Raw genomic sequence first — 21773 nt, 5'->3', positions numbered from 1 at the left:
TTCTTAAAGAAGTTACACAGGGACGGGACAGTATGACCAACACTGTCTCACTACAAAGTGGCCACCAAGTGCTGCAGGAAGGGCACATGCTGGGAAGCTGGGCAGCTCTGGACAAGAATCAGCTTCAGCAACTGAGCCATCTAGACTGACAAAGCTAAGTAGTAAGTTCTTAACTACCTTCCGGAGCCTAACTTACTGATGTGTGAAGAAATGAGTACCAACGTCACCCACGGAATGACTGGACAATGACATAAGATAAAGCAAGTGGAAGCACCTGCACAGAGGAGCTCTAAATGAAAATCTGTTCCTTCCTTGGTATTTTCTCATGTTTTCGTCTCTTCCCGTACCGGGAACAAGACAATTTGCTACTAAACGATACTTGATGTCCCTGGAACAGTTGTTCTCAGACTCCTCACGGCTTGTTCAAGAAGTTTCTCAGCTTATGCTGAACTCCTCCCAAGCCATCCTCCTTCCCCAAAACTCGCTGATTTTCCGAAAAGACTGTGTCACAAACTCACCACCCTTTAATTTTCACACTCTTTTGATGAGTAATGCATAGAGATGGCATATGCCCAGATAATTACAGGCTGGAATTTTAAGTACTGTATGTCTGGTTGTTTCCAGAAACCATCAAAATAGCCCCCGAATTCTAAGCATCTGTCCTTAAACCAAACCTCTCAAGCTGCCTCTCACCTGAGGGAGAACACTGTTCTGTCAAGCCAGGTTTCTCAGTGTGTGATCAGGAAAATGTGGGAAGTCTCAGCAGGTGGCTGGATGGATGGATAGACAAAGACCTGACATGCATATTTTCCTGTCTTTGCTTAAAAATTAAATTTCTTTTTTGTTTTTCTTGGATTGCCAACTCTTCCCCATCTTCATAAAGTACATTCAAAAAGAACTTTTAATGTAGTAGCCCAGTAAAGATCAATTTCCACAGATAAGGTTTGGCTTCATACCTACACTGAACAGTACCCTGGTGGTGGGGACAGATAATTCCATTTGTCAGACAGTAGGGAGCAGTTACTGCAGGCAAAGTGATGGGGCACACGGTGTCCCCAGTACCCACTGCCTCAGGTGAACAAGAGACTTCATTTTGCCATCGGATTTTTCTTTCCTATTTGATAGGCCTGGAGAAGGTTCGGAGACACCTGGGGGAAACAGCTATATAGATATATATAATAAGGAAGCAAAGCTGGCCATGTTCCCACCCCGAGAATTCAGGACTGGGAGGGACTGCATGTCTCAGTGGGCACACCGCACCCTCTCCAGCACCCACTGCAGGGCTGGGGGTTGTTGTTCACAATCTCCCATGGTTTCCACTGCCAGAGTGAAAACGCCCAACAACCCAGAAATCTGAGTTTTCTCATTCCTCCCCCAGTATCCCCGACCCCGACTCTCCACTTGAGTCGACCTGGTCAATCTACCACACACAGGTGGCCAGTTCTTATTTCCATACTTGTTGACACAGTTCCAGAGACTTCCACGTCATCCTGAACACCCTCCCTGGTTGTGGGCCAGGCCAAATCAGGACCATTCCAGTTCTATTTCTCCTTCAAAGCTTAACCAGCCTGACCACTTTCCAAAGGGACCCTCTCTTTTCCTTCTTTGAATTCCCATAAATTAGTTTCCTATCATTGATCAATATCTCTATTGTCTGCTACTTACCACTGCTGTCATTTTATGATCCCTTTCTACACTTTCTCTCACCTTCCTAACTGGTCAGTAAGTTCCTCAAAAGCAAAGACAGAATGTCATAGTAGTTGGTATAATTATTACCTAGAAGGGTCCCTGAGGGATTAACATGTAGCTGTGGGTATAAATTAGTTCCAGTTTAAAATTACAAGTCGTTTTCTTTTCTAAAATTCTAAAATACACATTTTATACACTTCTGGAATTTTGGTGTTATACCATAAACAAAACTACAGTTTTAAATAAAATGCTTCTTCTTCAGTGCCAGAATTTAACAAATAAGATTGACATGAAACACACGAGCAGCTCCCAGGAAAGGTGCTCACCTCGGGACAGTTACTCCGACCTTGGCAGAACTGTACTCCCAGTGTAGACCGCCTGGCACGTGGTACTCACAAATATTTGTTGAAAAAATGAACCTCTTTACTGAAACTCTTTTAAATACTGCTGATGAGTGACATTAACCACAGAAATACTAGTCATTTTGTGCTCAGGCCAAAGACAGGGCGGGTAACACGTGCACACAATGCGGGGGCAGGGCTGGGCCCCGTGACGGCGACCGGCCACAGGAAGGGGAAGCATGGGCTCAAACGGAGGCTACTCACCACCATGTTGTACGCATCAGGAACTTCAGTTTCAAACTGAAATTTTCCACCCTGGTAGTAACCCTCATCTATCAAAAAACACAAAACAAAACAAAAAATCCTTTAAATTAAAAAAAAAAGGAAACAAAAAGCAAACACTATGTTAGGAAACGGCAAATACAGAGAATTAAGAGTTTAAAAATAGGACTGCAGGGTTCCTTGGTTACTTCACCAGATCCTGCCCCTGACATGATTAATACAAATCAGCTCCACCTGGCCCGCCTGCTGTCCACTCCTCACGGGCCGGGGCCCTCAGAGAAGGGTAGGCATCCTTCTGGATGACTGCTCCTTCTCCTCCTCAGTCTCTTGGAGCACGCGACCTGCACTGCCCCACTCTCACCTCGGCCCCACCCTTTTCCGCACTGCAGCACTGGTGTATTCCCTCAAACACACCTCACAACAGGCACCCACTCCGTTTAAGCTACTTGCTCATCTGTTTGCTGCTGGCCTCCCCACGAGAATGTCAGTTCCAAGGGGGAGGTGGACCAGCGTCAACTGCTGTATTCCCAGTGCCTGGCACATGGCTTCTATTATGCATCAAACATGCACTGAGCACGGACCCTCTGCCGGGCACTGCTCCAGGCCGTGGGGACACAGCAGTGAACCAGATAGACAAAAGTGCTGCCTCAGGGAGTGTGCCCAGTCAATAGTTGTGGGCTGGCTGGCTGGCTGGCTGAGCCTCAGTGCAGCCTGCAGAACAGAGCAGGCACTGGCATAGGCGCTGACAGGCATGCAGGAGGATGTCCGTGGTTGGAGCGGCACCGTCATGCCACCCCTCAGGTCTGCAGACCCCACAGCACAGTCCCAACTTCCTTGATTGTGCCTCCTGCCTCTGCCTCTTCTAGAGCCGGCCAGCAGATGAGCCGCCCCGCAGGTGAACTTGGTTCTGCATTGTAAGCATGCTGGTGCTGCCGTCAGCAGAGGGGGCTCCAGCACGAATGGGCTCGAGCCTGGAAATGCCCCCAGGAATTAAATGACTCCAAACTTCATAATTTGACAAAATTAACACCATCTTTAAAATAAAGATTCAACTTCCCCCAAAATATTTATCACCATGAACAAATCAGCAATAGTACATCTTATCACTTCCCTCAGCTTCTTACATAAAAGGAACATTTAATAGTAGGTGGTTAGTCTCGAATCATCACTAAAAAAATTTTTAAGAGTTTTGAGATTGCGTCAACATTTAAGTTATCCGGCAGCTAAAAGTGGCATTCCCTGGACCCCAACGTTTTTATGCGTTGCCAGTGTGACAGAAGAGAAATACTATTTCTCTTTTATTTTACATTCATCTGATGAATGCTAGCAAGGCTGAAATTTATTTCACATTATTGGTCATTTGTATTTTTTCTTGTAAGAACTGAATGATTAATGTTCTTGAACTCTTTTATTACTGAGGTATTCATCTTTTAACTACCAATATAAAAAAGTTCTTAAGAAGATTAACTTTTGCCTTTTACAACTGTTAAACAATGTTTCTTACTCTGCTGTTTGCCTTTTGATTTTGTTGTTCAACTGGCTTTCATTTTTAAGAAGCCAGTCTCTCTTTCTGTGGTTTCTGTCTTTGGTATTATGTTTAAAAAGGTCTTTCCCAACGAGGATTATCAAAAAATTTTATTTTATATTTTCTCCTAGTAATCTTAGTTTCCTGTATTTCATAAGCTCATTCATTCATCTACAGTTGATTATACAGAATAAGGTGGTGTATTTTTTCTAATTGCTTGTCTAACCATCCTACAGCATTTACTAGTCTATCCTTACCGCACTTATTTGATACATCTATTTCTAGTGCTTATAAACACACTTGGATTAGTGACTGACGGTATTAAATTATTTTGGGGGGGAAAATTAACTCTGGATATAAGAACTTTTCAAATAAGTGGCACTGTAGGTAGAGAACACTCAGAGCACACCGTTGTTCACACAGGCTCTGTGGACACTGGTCTCTGATATTCTGTATTGATCACCGTGCCACGGCAATCTATCATCAGGCTCCTCATACCAGGCGGTGCTCTACGGATCATTATCACATTATCACAGCTTTCGGCTGTCAGCGCTCCATCCTCCCTGCTCTGCTCTTCATCCTCAAGGCTGTGCTCTGGCCATTCCATCCGCCACACGACATTTCTTCTCCAGTTGGCCTTCCATTTCACTGATCATATGGTTTCAACTCCACTGCCTACCCTGTGTCAACGAAACTGTGATTTGGTCTAATATGGTATTGACCTTACCATATTCTTCTGTCCTAGTCAAATTCTCATTTAATAATGATTAGAATTCGATCATCTCTGAACTCGATGACAATAGAGAGCAGGCTGTTCTAATTCTTTTTTCTATCTCATGAAGTAAATCTCCTTCAGGAAGATGACCTGCTTCTGAGCCAGTGCTTCTTTTTCCCTCGTCTAAGCCACATAGTTTTTGGACCTTATCCAGTTTGCTTATTCATTACTGAATTGGCCCAGAAACTCCATAGTCCAACTTAAAAAGCAGCTGGGAAGCAGACCAGACTGAGATGAAACCCAACGGCATCTCTCATTTACTGTGCTTTTCTCAATGAAGACCCCAGCTGAAGAATTCTCGCTGATCCCCTTCTGGGTCTGGCTCTCAAGCTTGCACTGCGCAGGGTGGAGAGTGGAGAAAGGGCTGCTCAACTCCGGAGCCAGCAGGCAGAGGGTTCACTTGGGGTGTCTGTAACCCAGTGTGCACCATGGCCCAGAGCACCACATCCAAGGCTAGGACAGGCCAACTATGTCACCATCCATGGCTACTGTGGCTGAAAACATCCTGCTGCTCATATAACTGGGTATTCAAGTACAACAATGAAATGCAGCAAGAGAAAGTTCCTGGCACCCAGCTCTCCATCAGCTAGCCTGTCCTCACCCTCCAGGGTTACAATGAGAGGAACCACTTCCCTCCACTTGTACCCTGGAGCCCACTCCTGCCTGCCTTCCAGGAACCATACACCAGTGTCTTCCAGCCAGGTTACGGAGATCCCTGGGAGGACAGACTGTCCAAAGGGTATGTGGGCACAAATAGCTTTAAGAGAATCCATTTCTAATGGCCAGTGTCCACATGTGCTCTGTCCTAAAATGAACCTGCCTGACAGTGTTCCTGACCTCAAGGAGTCATGCAGCTGTCCCTTCCCACCTGTCCTTTCCAACCTTTCTCCCACTTGTAAAAGAAGGCCTACTACTCATCTATCCTCTTACTATGATGCACTGCCCTATGTAAACAAATCTCAGAGGACAAAAGGACCATGTGATGCACTGGTCACAGTAAAGCTCCTTGAACTGAGGCATTAGAGTAGGGTTGTGCTGTTCCCTATCTTACATCCATTTCTGTTAAGGGCAAAGCTTGGCGTTATAAATAAGATATCCTGGTTCATGTTGGAATGTCTTGAATTCAAACATACTCTGGAGTCTGATGGTAGCGATGATTAAAATTTCATTTAGTAACTTCAATCCCTAGACTACTGTACAAGAATGTGTCACCCCATGAGAGGCAAGCAAAGAGGGCGCCAATAAGCAACAGGTGACCAGCTCCACGCCTCACCTTCACTAGGAATTAAACTCAGGAGTGAGATGGCTGTCAGAGGCACATCTCCGAGGTGAAAAGGGAAGTAAGACTTCGCCCGATAGAGAGTCTGCCCTGCTGACTAGTCTGACAATTAGAACTGGTCTGCCTATTAATGCATATGGCAGCTATTTCCAATAAATGGAATGATCTAAATCTGTAGCTTCAAGCTTTTGAGGAAAATATAAAGTATGTGCTCAGTGTTTAATATATTGGTAAGGGTATGATGAAATTAAAAATGTCACAATTTTACTCTTTCTGGGTACTTCAGGCAAAACAAGGTACTTCCAAGTGAAGAGAGGCAGGTATGGTTAGCAGTCAGTTGACAGGTCTCGGAGAGTGGTTTTGGTTCTTGCTTCAGAAACTGGAACGCAAAGGAACTCTAATGACTGGGTTTGTAAAGCCTTTTCCAAGTCAGGTCATTTCCAATTCTCTGCTTTCAACAAAATGGAAGAAGGAAACTCATCTAGGGCCGGCCCCGTGGCTTAGCGGTTAAGTGCTCGAGCTCCGCTGCTGGCAGCCCGGGCTCGGATCCCGGGTGCGCACCGACAGACTGCTTCTCTGGCCATGCTGAGGCCGCGTCCCACATACAGCAACTAGAAGAATGTGCAGCTGTAACATACAACTATCTACTGCAGCTTTGGGGGAAAAAAAATAAATAAATAAAATTATAAAAAAAAAAAAAAAACTCATCTAGTCGTCAGCTGAAAGATCATGAAAATATCTTAAATAATTTTTGGCCTCTGACTTTGAAGTCCAAAGACAGAATGACACGGCTGTAAGAAAACACCTTCCCTGCCCATCTACTTATTTATGTGAACAAGCAGATCTCATTGTCTACATCTACAAAGACAAAAGGAAGGAAGAAAACTGATATTGAATGCTTCTTTCTAGTGCAAAGTAATATTTATTCACAAACACATCAACTAAATCAGAGAAAAATGTTAACGTAACCCCATCATTCTCGGATACATTTCAGATGAAATGCTATTTTATGTTTAATAACCATCAAAGCTTGCAACACACTGTTGAAGTCATTACTCATTCAACAGATATTTGATGAGTGCCTATGAGGTGGCAGGCACTGTTCTAGGAACCAGTGACACATCAGTGCCACCCTCCTGCCCTTATGAAGCTTACATTCTAGTGGGAGGGAGACAAAAGAAGTAATTATATAGTAGCAGGTGAAACGAGCTAAGGGAGGAGGAGGTGGGAAGGGTTGCAGTTTTAAACACGGTGGCTAGAGAGAGCGAAAGCTTGAAGAAGGAAGACATCAGAGTGAAGAACACTCCAGGCAGGGGAAGCCAGGTGAGGCCCACGAGAGGGCTTGGTGTGTTCAGGGAACACTGCAAGGCCAGACAGCGAGGCAGGGGAAGGAGGAGCTGAGGCCGAGAGGTAACAGGCCCGACCTTGCAGGCCACCATAAGTGTGCTGGCTTTTATTCAGAGTGAGGCTCGGAGCCACCAGAGGGGTCTCAACGGAGAAGGGACAGGATCATGTAAACAGATCACAGAGCCAGAGCCCCTTCAAGGCTATTTGTTACAATAATAATCCAGGGGAGAGATCATGCTGGTTGAGACCAGGGTGGGAGCAGCTGAAGTGGAAATATCTTGATGGTAGCACACCAGGATTTGCTGACAGATTAGGCATGGGGCAGGGAAGAAAGGAGCCAAAGAGCTAGGATCTTTGACCCTGCGATGGAAAGGGCAGAGTTGCCACCGCAAAGATAAAAAGACTGCAGAGGACAAAAGTGCACAAAAGTGCACATCAGACACATTAATTTGAGATTTCATGTCAAGATCATGCTGGAGTGCGGGGGCAAGGTCGGAGCTGGATGAGAGCAGTTTGGGAGCTGCTCAGTGTACAGAAACATTCAGATTTCATGAGCTGGCAAGGTCCCTGGGGACCTGACCGTGGAGGTCCAAGGAGAGGATGAAGCCTTTCAGGGACTCCTAGTTAGACGGTCGGGATTCGGGGCAGGACGGGGAGCCAGCCACAAAGGAGGAAACCAGGAGCCAGGAGCTGGTACAAACAATAACTGCAACAAATGTTGAAAAGAAAATGCTTAACATCTATGAATCTTAAATTAAAGGAACTTTTAAAATAATTAAATATATATAGTTACAGAACAGTATGAGAGGGTGACAAAATACTTATAAGCAGAAAAATGTTTACATTAGGATAAAGTTCGATGGGACAAGTGGAATAAAAATATGAGTGGTTTTTTGGAAAAAGCAACAATGAATATTTTCCAACCACTGAAGTAGAGCTTGTTCATATTTTTAAAAATACGCACAATGGTGGGTGTATCCATGGTATTTAGATTCTACTGGAAACATTTTAAAAAGCAATATAATACTTTTATTTTTAAATGTCAATATTTACAGCACACTGGAAATTACACTCTATGCAAATTTTCAACTTAAAAGGCAGGAAAAATACATTCCCTGCCAAGATGAACTTGTAGATCAGGGCTGGCAAACTTTTTCTGTAAAGGGCCAGACAGTAAGTATTTCAGGATTTGGGCCACAGGTCTCTGTCACATATTCTGTTTTACTTAATTAATTTATTTTTTTTTTATAGTCCTTTAAAAATGTAAAAACCACAAGCTTGAGGGCTGCACAAAAACTGGCCCAGGGTGGGGTCTGGCTCACAGGCCTAGTTGGCCCACCCCAACATTAAAATACATGAAGACAAAACTGTGCAACACTGACCACACATGAAGTTGGTTCATTTAAGAGGAAAAGCTGGTGTGGGTTGAATTATTCAGGGAAAGCTTGGCAGGTGTGCCATTAGGTAAGACCTGAAAGTAAGGACGACAACCACCACAATAATAAGCGCGCAGACACGTGGAGCAGGGACGTATGCTATGCACACAGTCACTCACCCAGTCAGTGGGACGGGCACAACACTACTGCTTTAGAGAAGAAACTCAGGCACATGGATTAAGTAACATAGCTAGTAGGTGGCAGAGCCACTTCAAATCAGGCTGTCTAGCTGGGATCTGACGATGGGCAGGGTAAGGGAAGACAAAGAGGAGAAGGAGAGGGAGAGAGACAGTGTAGATGAGGAAGGCAGACTGGGAGCAGAGCAGAAGGCAGGAATAAATGAGCCAGCTACAGCAGACTGTAAGGACTGGAGCCACGCCAGGCAGGAGGGTAGGGCAGTGAGGAGCCTCTGGGCAGGCCTGGGGGTGGAGGGCAGGGCAGTGGCAGTGGGCAGGTGCTCAGCTGTGACACGGGGGATGGGAAGCCAACATGGAGCTGCAGACAGACACTAAGTCAGCTGTTATAGAGAGGTGCTGAGATTTAGAGGAAACCATGTACATAATGAAGAAAGAAATGGAAAAAATAAAAAAAGAACCAAACAGAACATCAATAGCTAAAAAACATAATATCTGAAATGAAAACTTCACTGGATGAGCTTCACAGTAAATCAGACACTGCAAGAATAGAAATTATCCACAATGAAGCACAGAAAGAAAACTGAATAAAACCTTGTGACCCAATGGAGGTATAATTTATACGCAGAGGTAATATATATGTAAGAGATATTAATATATATAATTGGAGTCCCAGAAAGGAGTTATAGAAAAAATATTTAAAGGAATGTTGGTCAAACTATTTTTAAATTTGATGAAAACTATAACACACAGATCCAAAAAGCTCAATAAACCCAAAATGAGATAAAACAGAACACCAAATCAAAGCACATCATAATCACACTGCTGAAAACTGTGATAAAGAGACAACCTTAAAAGCAGCCAGAGAATAAAATGCACATCCCATAAAGCGGAACGAAGAATTACCACTAACTTCTTATAAGAAAAAAATACAAGTCAGACGGCAGCAGAACGATATCCTTAAAATGCTGAAATTGTCAACTTAAGAATTCAATATTCAGCAAAGCTGGCAGAATTCATCAGCAGCAAATTTGCACTACAAAAAAAATCCAAGGATGTTCTGCAGGCAGAAGGAAAAGAACAGATGGAAACTCAGATCTACAGAAACGAATGAAGATCATAAATGGTAAGTATGTTGATAAATATATAAAGAAAATAGACTGTTTAAAGCAAAGATAATAACAATGCATTCTGGGTTATAACATATGTAAAGTAAATGAGAACTATAAAGTAAAGGTTGGGAGGGTAAAATGGAAATACACTATTATCTGTCCAAACTTCCATCTTAAGAACTAGAAAAAGCAAGCAAATTAAACTGAAAACCAGCAGAAGGAAGGAAATAACAAAGATATGAGTAGAAAACAAAAAATATTACTGGAAAATCAATGAGACCAAAAGCCAGTTCTCTGCTGAGATCAACTAAATTGATAATCCTCTAGCTAATCTGATCAAGACAAAAAGAAAACATAAATTTTCAATACCAGGAATTAAAGAGGGGATACCAACACAGACTCGATAGACCTTGATAAGAAAGTATTAAGAGCAATCTTATAACAATAAACTTGAAAATGTGGGATGATATGAACAAACTCCTTGAAAGACACAAAGCTCACTCAAGAATAAATAACCTAAATGGCGCTACATCTATTAAAGAAATTGTATTCATACTTAAAACCTTACCGCAAAAATAAAACAAAACAACAACAACAAAATTCCAGACCCAGGTGGTTTCACGGTTAAGTCTACCATTAATAAAGAATTAATACTAATTCTACATAAACTTTTTTCCAGGAAATAGAAGAGAACACTTCCCCATTCATTCTGGGAGGAGAAGGGAGGAGGAGAAACTAGACCCTTATCTTGCACCATATGCAAAAATTAACTCAAAATGGATCACAGACCTACCTGTAAAACCTAAAGCTATAAAACTACTTTAAAAAAATAGGAGGAAATCTTTATTTCTCAAAGATTTCTTAAGACAAAAAAAGCACAACTACTTATTTTAGTTTTGAATTGTTGCTATAATAAATTACCACATACTCAAGTGGCTTAGACAATACGAATTTATTATCTTCTGTGGGTTAGAAGTCCAAAAGGGGTCTCACTGGGCTAAAATCAAAGAGTTGTCAGGGCTTCATTCCTATCTGGTGGCTCTAGGGAAAATCCACTTCCTTCATTTTCCAGCTTCAAGAGGCCACCCATACTCCTTGGCTCACCGCCCCTTCCTCCATCTTCAAAGTCAGCAATGGCCAGTGGAAATAATAATACATGCAACAACATAGATGAATCTCGAAAGCAATGTGCTAAGTGAAAGAAGCCATATACAAAATGCTACATACTGTTCGGGTCCATTTATATGACATTCTGGAAAAGGCAATACGATAGGGACAGGAATTAGATCAGTGACTGCCAGGGGCTGGGGGTGAGGAGAAGAGACTGACTACAAAGGGGCTGAGGGAACTTTCTGAGCTGATGGAAACATTCTATATCTCAACTGTGCTGGTGGTTACACGACTGACTGTGTGTGTCTGTCAAAATGCAGAGAACTGTATACCTAAGAATGGTGAATTTACCGTCTGTAAATCATACCTCACTAAACATGATTTTTGAAAAAGATAAAGAGAAAGCCTATGCCACATAAAAGGCACTATCGGGTGGTACAGGAAACTGAAAGAGTGCCGGCAATTTTTACAATGCCGAAAAGCTTAACATTTAAACAGCATGTCATTTTTGGATATTTTATACACATTCTGTATGTTTTTACTGATGACCATCAGAACATATTTTTAACCATGGTAATAAATGGCTTTTAAAACGGTAAGTCAGACATTTAAATTCATACTCACTCCAGGAAGCCTGAGCGTCCCACGAGAGAGTTTGCCCAAGTTATATGCGAAGCAGAGGGCAGAAATCAGTGTAAGCACAGTGTGTGTTGGATGACGAGTCACCTACTCAGTAGGATGGTAAGCCAAGAAGCATCATATATATCAACCGAGCTCTTGGAAAGACCAAGAAAAGAGTAGTGAATGTTTTCCTAACAAAAGTTAGCTGCTGCTAAGGCAGATGAGTGTCTCAAGAGCTCACACTGCATTTCTATTACACATAAAAAGAGAAGAATTGCCATCTGTATTTCTAGGGTTATTTGAAAAAAACGACTCCACCAGGAAAGTCTGTTTCTCTTCAAATTTATCCTCTTGTAATGGTTATCTGCACATTAAAGTTAAAAGTAAATCTAGAAAGAACCAGGGATGAGCATACATTCTGTGTGTCTGAAACCTTGACATATTAACAGTAAACTATACATAAACTGCTACAGGATCGGGATGCTGGTCAAGCCAAAAGGCCTGCTTCAGTGCTCTGCTCCATTTCCACATCTGTTAAAATCTCCATGATTATGGAAATGTTGTTCCAAAATGTTCATGTGTGGAACCAAACCTGTGTTTCAGGCTTACCAACCATATTCTTAGCTCAGAAATTGGGATCTTACTTTATTTCACATTTAGAAACTCTTCTTTCTACAACTCCAAAGCTCTGAAACAATGCTAAGAATGACCTCTAACCAAACATAATGGGGTAACAGATAAATCAATGTAAGCTGTACCTTACCGCCATGCACCAGTTAGGGAGTTTTTATAAATTAAATGTTCAAATTAAGAAAACACGAATAATCCAATCAACACATTTAAAAACAACTTTAAATGAATATACATATAAATATACAAGATTTACAGTGTAGCTATAGAATTCCTAATCAGAATTTTTATATATATATAACATTAATAAAAAGGATGTTAGCCATTAAAAAAAAAACCTCACAAATCTAATAAAGGACTTATATCCAGCTATATAAAGCTTACAACTCAATAATAACAGGACAAGCAATCCAACTTTTAAATGGGCAAAATATGTGAATAGACACTTGAACAAAGACAGACAGCAAACAAGCACAGGAAAAGATGCTCAACATCATTAGTCATTAGGTAAACGCAAATTAAAGTCACAATGACATAGATACATACCTACTAGAGTGGCTAAAATTGAAAAGATGGACAATACCAGTTGTCTGCAAGAATGTGAGGTAAATGGAATTCTCATTCATTGCTAGCAGGAATGAAAAATAGTACTTTCACTTTGGAAAACAGCACAGCAGTGTTTTATCAAGTTAGACTTACTCTTACCACATGATCCAGTAATTCTACTTCCAGAAGAAATAAAAACGTATGGGAAAACAAATACCTGCAAGCAAAGGTATATAGCAGCTTTATACATAATGGCACCCAAGTGGAAATACCACAACGGTTCATCAACTGTGCATGGATAAATAAACTGGTATACACCCATACAACAGAACAGAACTCTCCAAGAAAAAGACACAGAAAACTGATTAATGCAACAACATGGGTGAAACTCAAAGCATTAAGTAAAATATAACCTAGACCTCAAACAATTGCTTTAGAAATTCTAATTGCTTTAGAAAACTTCTTTTAAATCAGTGACCTAAGTTTCCACCTTAAGAAGGCAGAAAAAGAAAAGCAAATTAAACCCAAAGTATAAGGAAGGAAATAATAAAGATCAGAGGAGAAATCAATGAAATGGACAAACAATTGAGAAAAACAAAAGCCAGTTCTTTGCAAAGATCAACTGGATAAACCTCAAGCTAACATGATCAAGAAAAAAAGAGAAGAAACCAAATTACCAGTATCAGGAACGAAAAAGGGAACATCAGTACAGATCCTACAGACATTAGCAGAATAATAAGAGAATTCTTTTTGAATTCGGAACAACTTTTATATCAATAAATTCTACAACTTAGGTAAAATGGACAAATTCCTTGAAAGAAAAAAATTATCAAAGCCAACTTAAGAAACAAAACAGATGAATAACCCTACATCTATGAAATAAACTGAATTCATAAATAAAAACTTTCCCAGCAAGAAAACTCCAGGTCCAGATTGCTTAACTGGTGAATTCTATCAAATATTTAAGGAAGAAATAATACCAATCTTACACAACTCCTTCAGAAAACAAGAGGGAACACTTCTTCATTTATTCTACCAGGCTAACATTGCCCTGATGCCAAAACCAGACAAAGAAATTACAAGAAAAGGAAAATACAAACCAACATTCTTCATGAATGCTGACACAAAATTCTGTAACAAACTATTAGCAAACTGAATCCAGCAATATAAAAAACAGATAATGCATCATAACCAAGTGGGGTTTATTGTAGGAATACAAGATTGTGTAACACTCAAAAATCACTAAGTTGGGCTGGCCCCGTGGCTTAGCGGTTAAGTGCGCAAGTTCTGCTGCTGGCGTCCCGGGTTCGGATCCCGGGCGCGCACCGACGCACTGCTTCTCCGGCCATGCTGAGGCCGCGTCCCACATACAGCAACTAGAAGGATGTGCAGCTATGACATACAACTATCTACTGGGGCTTTGGGGGAAAAAATTAATTAATTAATTAATTAAAAATATTTAAAAAAATCACTAAGTATAATTCACCATATTTACAAAATAAAGGAGAAAAATCATATGATTCTCTCAACTGATACAGAAAAAGCACTAGAAAAAATTCAACACACATTCATGATTTCTCTCAGCAAACCAGGAAAAGGAGGAAACTCTTGAACCTGATCAAGGACATGTTAAAAAAAAACCCAACAGCTAACATTACATTCAACAAATAATGAACACTTTCCCCGCTAGAATCAGGAATAAGGCAAAGACATAAACTCTCACCACTTCTATTCAACACTGTACTGGAGGTCATAGCCAGTGCAATAAGAAAAAGAAATTAAAGGCATACATGCAGGTGAGAAAGAAGTAAAAATGTCTTTATTTACACATGTCATGATTATGGACACAGAATCCTAAGAATATGTTAAAAAGCCAGTAGAATTTAATAATTGAATTTAGCAAGGTACAGGACACATAATCAATATACTTTAAAAAATCAATTGTATTTTTATATACTAGTAACAAGTAAAATGTAAATTTAAAAAATACCATTTACAACAGCTTCAAAAAACATGAAACACTTAGTGATATATTTAACAAAGTACTTGTAAGACCTATACACTGAATACTACAAAATACTGCTGAGACAAACTAAAGAAGATCCAAACAAATGGAGACATTTACCACGCTCATGGATTGGGAGACTCAATACTGTTAAGATGTCATTTCTTGCCGAACTGATCTATATAGTTAACAGTCTCAATCAAAATCTCAGCATTGGGAAAATGCAAACTAAAACCACAGTGAGATACTATTTCACATCCAAATATTGACAAGTATGTAGAACAAGTAGAACTTCTCATACATTTCTGGTCAGTGTATGGTACAACCACTTTAGAAAGTTTCTTAGAAAGTTAAACATATCTTTCCCATGACTCAGAAATTTCACTCTTAAGTGAAATTGAAGGGAAATGAAAGATATGAGTATAGAAAGGATGGTATGAAAATCTAATAGCAGTCTTATTTATAATAGCTAAAAGCTGGAAAGAATTCAAATGTCCATCAATAGTAAAATGAACAATTATGGCATATTCAAACAACAAATAAAAAGGAACAGACTACTGATACATACAACACGTATGAATTTAAAAACATGTTACATGAAAGAAGCCAGAGACAAAGAGTACATATATAACATTCCATTTATATGAAATTCAAGAACTGACAAAACGAATTTATGGTAATAGAAACCAGAAGGGAATTTGGGGAGGGTAGCAGGGGGTGAGGAATTGACTGCAAAGAGGCAGAAGGGAACTTTAGGAGTGCTGGAAATATCTTTACTGGGGTTGTGGTTACACAGGTGTATACACATTTCAAAACTCATTAAGCTGTAAAGTTCAAACTAGTATGTTTTATTGTTTGTAATTTTATACCTCAGTATAAGTTATTTAAAAAGTGAAAACTAAAATTTTTAAAAAATTATTTAAGTCCATGGTGCCCCCTCTGCCTAAAAGCCACCACATCACAGTGGGGCAGGTTGAGAAGACTCCGCAAGTCAACTGGCAACTATGACTTGGCCCCATTTTTCAAACTGTCTCTCTAACTTCACAGAAGACTCCAGGGAGTATTTCAGTGAGACTCTAGGCTTTTGCTTTGTCTTGTTTCGTTTTACTTACTAGTATTTTCTCTTGTTTTGTGAGGTGATGTGAAGACTTATTTTCCCTCTAAATTCAATTCTTTTCTTCTATCACCAAATTACATTTCCATCTTTTCTCTGAAGAATACATTTATTTCCAAGCATGAGGGACAGTCCAAAAACAAACAAAACTATGAAAATGTTATCGAGTATGAACAGGAACTATCTTGCCAGGAGCCAGATAAAGAGCTTTGAGCTTCAAATGCAGATGCAATTCTTCTACCGTAACCACCCAAACATCTCGACCTGATTATATGTGACTGAGCTTTCACACTCAGCCCCAGGATTACTGGATGCAAATGAGCCAGTTTCAAAATCATCTGCTTCATACATTGTTAAAACTTTACTACTTAGGCATAGCTCTATAATTTTTTTTCAATACTAAGAGGAGCATGACTCCAAAAAGTTTTTTAAAAAACCACGATATTAGTCGAGCTGTTAGGGTTGGCAGATCTCTGCCACATTTCTTTTAATAACAAAGGACAGGAACCACAGCAGCTTTCTGACTCACTGCCACCAAAAAACAAGGGCCTACACACAGTATCTGAGGAGTGTGCTGAGTACACAGCTCAATGTGGTGATAATGTCCCTGAGGTGCACTTATTATAAATATAAATGGTAAGGCACGAAAACACAAGTTATTTTTTTATCTGATGGAACAGTGAATATCAAAACTGTAACAAACAATTGTGCTCCATTTTCAAGAATAAAAATAAGAACATCAAAGGTGGTGTCATATACATAATCTTAATAATCATAACATCCATGTAATTCAGTAAAAAAATTCAGTTAAAAGAAAAGAAAAGAAAAGAAACAAACAAACAAACTCACTCATGTAAGATAGTAACAAGCCTGGCAAAATCAACAAAGGTCTTTGAGTGGCTGAGAAGGACCACAAAGCCCAAGCTTGGGCTGGGGGCAGAGCAACAGAATCCCTGACAGCCACTGAAAATGCCCTAGAAAGGCAGAGGGAAGAAAATATTTTTACTACAAACACACAAGCCTGAGACTACTTAGTAAACAGAGAACCAATCTTCACCACCACAATAATTTCTGAAAATACTCTGCATTGCTTAACAGTAATAGTAAATTACATTCATAACGGTGACCTTGAGTTATCAAGAAACATTAAAGTGTGCTCAATACCTCTCGCTAAAAACAGTAGGCCATGCAAAAAAAAAGTGTGTTTTATGAAAGCAGCCAAAGAATGGTTACCATTTTCATCATTTCATAGTTTAAAGTCCTGAGCTTCGGTTATCTCTTGATATCAGGCCTGTGGAACACCCCATTTCTAAGGACAGTGTTCTGGTATTAATTCTATCCTAGCGCTTGCTTATCTTGGCAGAAATGGCACCAGACTGAATTTACGCATATGTCCCAGAGCCGGCTTACAACCACTACACAGATTAAACGAATTTTTAAAAGTTTTCAAGCACGTTTTTGAGAACTGGATTTCTCCTATTATAAAACACAAAAACCATCCTACCCGCAGGGAGACAATGTCAAGGCTTATGTGTGGGTTCATTATCACCTACTGAAATTCTGCATTCTCTCACTTTTTAATTAGCTAGTGACTAATATATTCTCAGTTTCTCAATCCTTTTCCACCCCCCGAAATAAAATAACACCCTCTATTTCCTCCCAACACTCCCCTCCCCTCTTGTTTGTTAACTCTCTTGTCCTCTTTTCTTCCTTCCCCACCCATCCCACAGCAGCACCAGTGGCTACAGCATGACACTCACTGCCCAATGTAAAGGCTGCTGGTCTGTGCAGTGTTCAAACCTGCAACTCTTGAAGCTGCACTGTAACTAGAAAAAACCCAAGTCCTCCCTCTTGCTGCCCAGTCTGACCAAGGAGAACTATGTGACCACCCTGGAGCACTCGGAGCTTAGACACTTATCAGTCCCAACAGGGGCAGCTGGTAATCTTCTGCTTGCTTCTGTATGCCAGACTCGGGGCTGAAGTGCTTCATGCACATTAGCTATTTAATCTCACAACTGTCCCATGAGATAGGTCCTATTCGATCCCCACTTTGTAGCTGGGGGTGCTGTGGCTGAGAGAGGTTATTAAGCAGTTTAACCATGGTCACACTGCTAATAAATTGCGGAGCAGGATCTGAACCCAGTTATGACTTCACAGCTCACATTCTTCACTGCACACCAACAGCGTCTGTCAGCACCCACTTGAGAGGTTCAGGTCTGTACCTAGTCACTGGAGTATACACCGAAAACCTCAAACTCACTTTCTATGCTTTATTTGACTACAAAGCACTTATCTTGTCTTCATAGGGAACAGTCATTACTGTCACAACTTTCAAAAAGCTAGAGGACAAATCAAGGCAAAGATTATAGGCTTGGGCAGCCTTTAAAATCTGCTGTTTGAAAATCACTTTAACACTTAAGTATGTAAGAATATTACCTGGGGTTACAGTTAGCTGAAAGCAATGAAGCTTGTTTGGATCAGGAAAATGCACTTTACATGTACCTGCAAAAGAAACAGCACATCAGGAAGGTCTGAGAGCCAGCTGCAGTCCTCACGTTGAGGCCAACCTGGAGACACACGTGAAGTTGAATGCTGCGGAAGGAGTTTACAGGCCCAGCCGGAACACTCCCCTCACTATCTGTTTGATAATAACTTTGCCAATCTACTAAACCTGCAAACCAGTGATTTCTGCCATGTGTTTTCCTCCTCATAGTCTTTTACTAGTTAATTCCAAATTGAGATGTTTTCTTTCAACCTTTAAATGGTCACTATAAATAGAGATCTTTCCATTAATTTCAAGAATTATGCTACTTTACTTTGAAAAGAAGAAACCATACCTCAGGGAGATTATTGTTTGTAGGTAAAGGCTAAATGGAAAAACCAGAAAAAGAACCCAGGCCAAACTTCTAGTCTGTTCACCTAGCACCATAGTCATTCATACCCACCACAGCAAATGGAAGTTAAAAAGAACTGTGCCAGCTAAGTTAGCTCCCACCCAGAGTTTACCATGGCATTTTTTTTAATGTTGTTGAAATCCAACCGGGAACTCAGCTTGCTTTGTTGGTGAAACGATGCTCTGCTGACTCAGATGGCAACAGTCTATGCTTACTTGCACCACACCAGAAGGGGTCTGATCAGGACAAGAAGTTCCCACTGGGAGAAGAGCTACTGGCTAGTGGTGCAGACAGGGGAAGCTGGCTACAGCCTACAGCTGCCTCCTTCAAACAAATAATATGGAAGAATGGTAAATATCCAAACAATTTGGAATATATGTAGAAATTGTCTATACTTTATAAATTCAGAAAATATCATGCTAAATTTCTTGGGTCACCTACTGACTTTATTTCTTATAAGTCCCACTCAAAATATTTGCCTAGTTTTACAATGGTATGAATTTTCATCAAAAATAGTATGATTCAGGGGGCCAGCCCGGTGGTGCAAGTGGTTAAGCGTGCGTGCTCTGCTGCTGCAGCGGCCCAGGGTTCACGGGTTCGGATCCCAGGCGCACACCGACACACCGCTTGTCAAGCCATGCTGTGGCAGCATCCCATATAAAGTAGAGGAAGATAGGCAGGGATGTTAGCTCAGGGCCAATCTTCCTCAGCAAAAAAGAGGAAGACTGGCATCGGGTGTTAGCTCAGGGCCGATCTTCCTCACAAAAAAAAATAGTATGATTCAAATTTAGATGTGGAAATGGCCTTAAACATTATCTAGTCCAATGTCCTCAATCACGAGAGATGACATTACAGTCCAGAGAGGTTCAGTGACCAGCCCAAGATCACACAGTTTATCAACAGAAAGAAGTCTAGTTCCCAAATTAAAAACTAGTTCATGATTCTTTTCTCTATACCATGCCTCATTTCATTACTTTATGAACACACTAGGTATGCCACATAAAAACAATGCAGAACTGTTAGCGGGTTTTCTCTTTTTTTTTTTTTACCAATCCCTCAGAAAATCATTGCAGAGTGAAAGGTAACTCAGTCTAGAAGAGCAAGAAGGGGTCTTAGAGATTACACTGTCACATTCTTTATGCTAGGAATAAAGAAACTGGGGGCCAAAGAGTTCAAGACTTGCTCAAATCACACATTTCAACTGTGTATGGAATAATTTAAATGGGCTTCACTTTTCCTAATCTTAGCTTGAAAAGATAAAGGCCATTTTTCCAGTGAAATAAATAACAAGAACCTATGACAAGGGCTTAGGAAACGTTTCACTGATCAGCTAAAGTTGGCATCATCCATTTGTTTCTAACACCTAGCATTCTCCTTCGTTTCAATAAAGGTACAGAAGTAGAAATCAATCCCTCTAAAACAGACTGGCCCACCAAGAATAAAGAAATTACTAAGGTAGATTAAAAAACAATAAAACTACTGAAAAGAACCAAAAATTTTAAAGCTCAAAAAGGTCTAAGTTCTAACAACAACAAAAAAAGGTTAAAAGTCAGATTTTTGTTTTAGTTCAATGCAGGGGCTTTATTAAAACTCAAGAATTAAGCTTTTCCTCTATCTGTAGGAATGCGCTGAGACTCTCATAATATTTCCATCTGTCTGAAAGGGATATTTTTTATTTTTTGCAAACAGAGAAACCTCTACAAACTTGCAGGTAGAGAGCTCCAAACTAGCTCTGAATAAATTACTTCGCAGCACTGCTACACGGCAAGTTATTTTGTTTGCCTTAATAAATATTTTAGAAAGATTATTAAACAGATAGTAAAGATTTATTCTTTGGTGGCTTCTTGTTTCCTCTTTAGAATAATGAGCTGCATACTTTTGGAAAGCTTGGCTTACTTGTATAAACTGATTTAGATTTCCCTCCACTTTGCCTGGGGGAGAGAGGAGGGAGAAAAAGAAACAAGAAAAGGCACATAGCATATAGCATATACACATATATATACACATAGCATGCAGTCTTTTTAACCTGACACCTTAGCTGTAAGGGCTAGGAAGATGGGTCATGCCTTTTTCAAACCTAAGGTATTAGTTAAAATCCTGTTTTGAAAGCCAATTATAAAGTTTTAGTGCTTTTAAACCCAATTTTCAGATAAAGCTAAAGCTACACTCAATGGCTTAGATTCCTATTCAAGGACAAATGAACTGTGTAAGTGGGAAGTTTTTTGTGGTCTTTGATTAAATGTCTGCATGTCTATATATGTTCAAGTTGGGGGTGGATGGGAAGGTATGATGGGGGTAGAAAATAGAAGGATCACTTTATTTTACTTTTTTATTAGGAAAACGTCCTAATATACTTAATTTTTAAAAAATAGAAAAAAAAGGGCCGGCCCTGTGGCTTAGCGGTTAAGTGCGTGCGCTCTGCTGCTGGCGGCCCGGGTTCGGATCCCGGGCACGCACTGACGCACCGCTTCTCCGGCCATGCTGGGGCCGTGTCCCACATGCAGCAACTAGAAGGATGTGCAACCATGACATACAACGATCTACTGGGGCTTTGGGGGAAGAAAATAAATAAATAAATAAAATTAAAAAAAAAAAAAAAAAGAAGGAACAAAGAATGGAAATATTAAAAAAAAAAAAAAAATAGAAAAAAAAGAACAGTATAATGAACTCAACACTCCGCTTCAATATTTTGCCAATCTTGCTTCGTCTATCCTACCTACACAACACGATCACTTGTTTGTTTGTTTTCCTGGAACATTTTAAAGTAAATCATTTGTAAACGCCTCAGTAGGTAGAAAGACAACCTTTCAATAGAATCCCAAGATACTTCCTTCTAGTTCTGACTAGAAGAAAACTTTGAGGTCAAGCAATCCAGTGACTTTTAAGACACTTTTGACTGAGACCCACACTAAGAAACATATTATATCACAACC

At 40.3% G+C, this 21773-nt stretch overlaps 1 protein-coding gene across 3 annotated transcripts in view; it reads right to left on the bottom strand.

Annotated features, from left to right (window-relative positions):
* UBE2F (ubiquitin conjugating enzyme E2 F (putative)) overlaps positions 1-21773 on the bottom strand; it is a 56557-nt gene that overhangs the window by 19296 nt on the left and 15488 nt on the right. For all 3 annotated transcript variants that reach the window (XM_058533290.1, XM_058533289.1, XM_058533291.1), the window contains exons 4-5: positions 18383-18448; positions 2295-2362 (exon numbers count right to left, since the gene is read on the bottom strand). In XM_058533290.1, the coding sequence (XP_058389273.1) occupies positions 2295-2362; positions 18383-18448 (134 nt within the window). The remainder of the gene's footprint in view (positions 1-2294; positions 2363-18382; positions 18449-21773) is intronic.

The sequence above is a fragment of the Diceros bicornis genome, chromosome 37 (assembly GCF_020826845.1).
Source record: "Diceros bicornis minor isolate mBicDic1 chromosome 37, mDicBic1.mat.cur, whole genome shotgun sequence".
Lineage (NCBI taxonomy): Eukaryota > Metazoa > Chordata > Mammalia > Perissodactyla > Rhinocerotidae > Diceros > Diceros bicornis.
The sequence above is the reverse complement of the archived record's forward strand: the minus strand, read 5'-3'. Positions and strand labels throughout refer to the sequence as shown.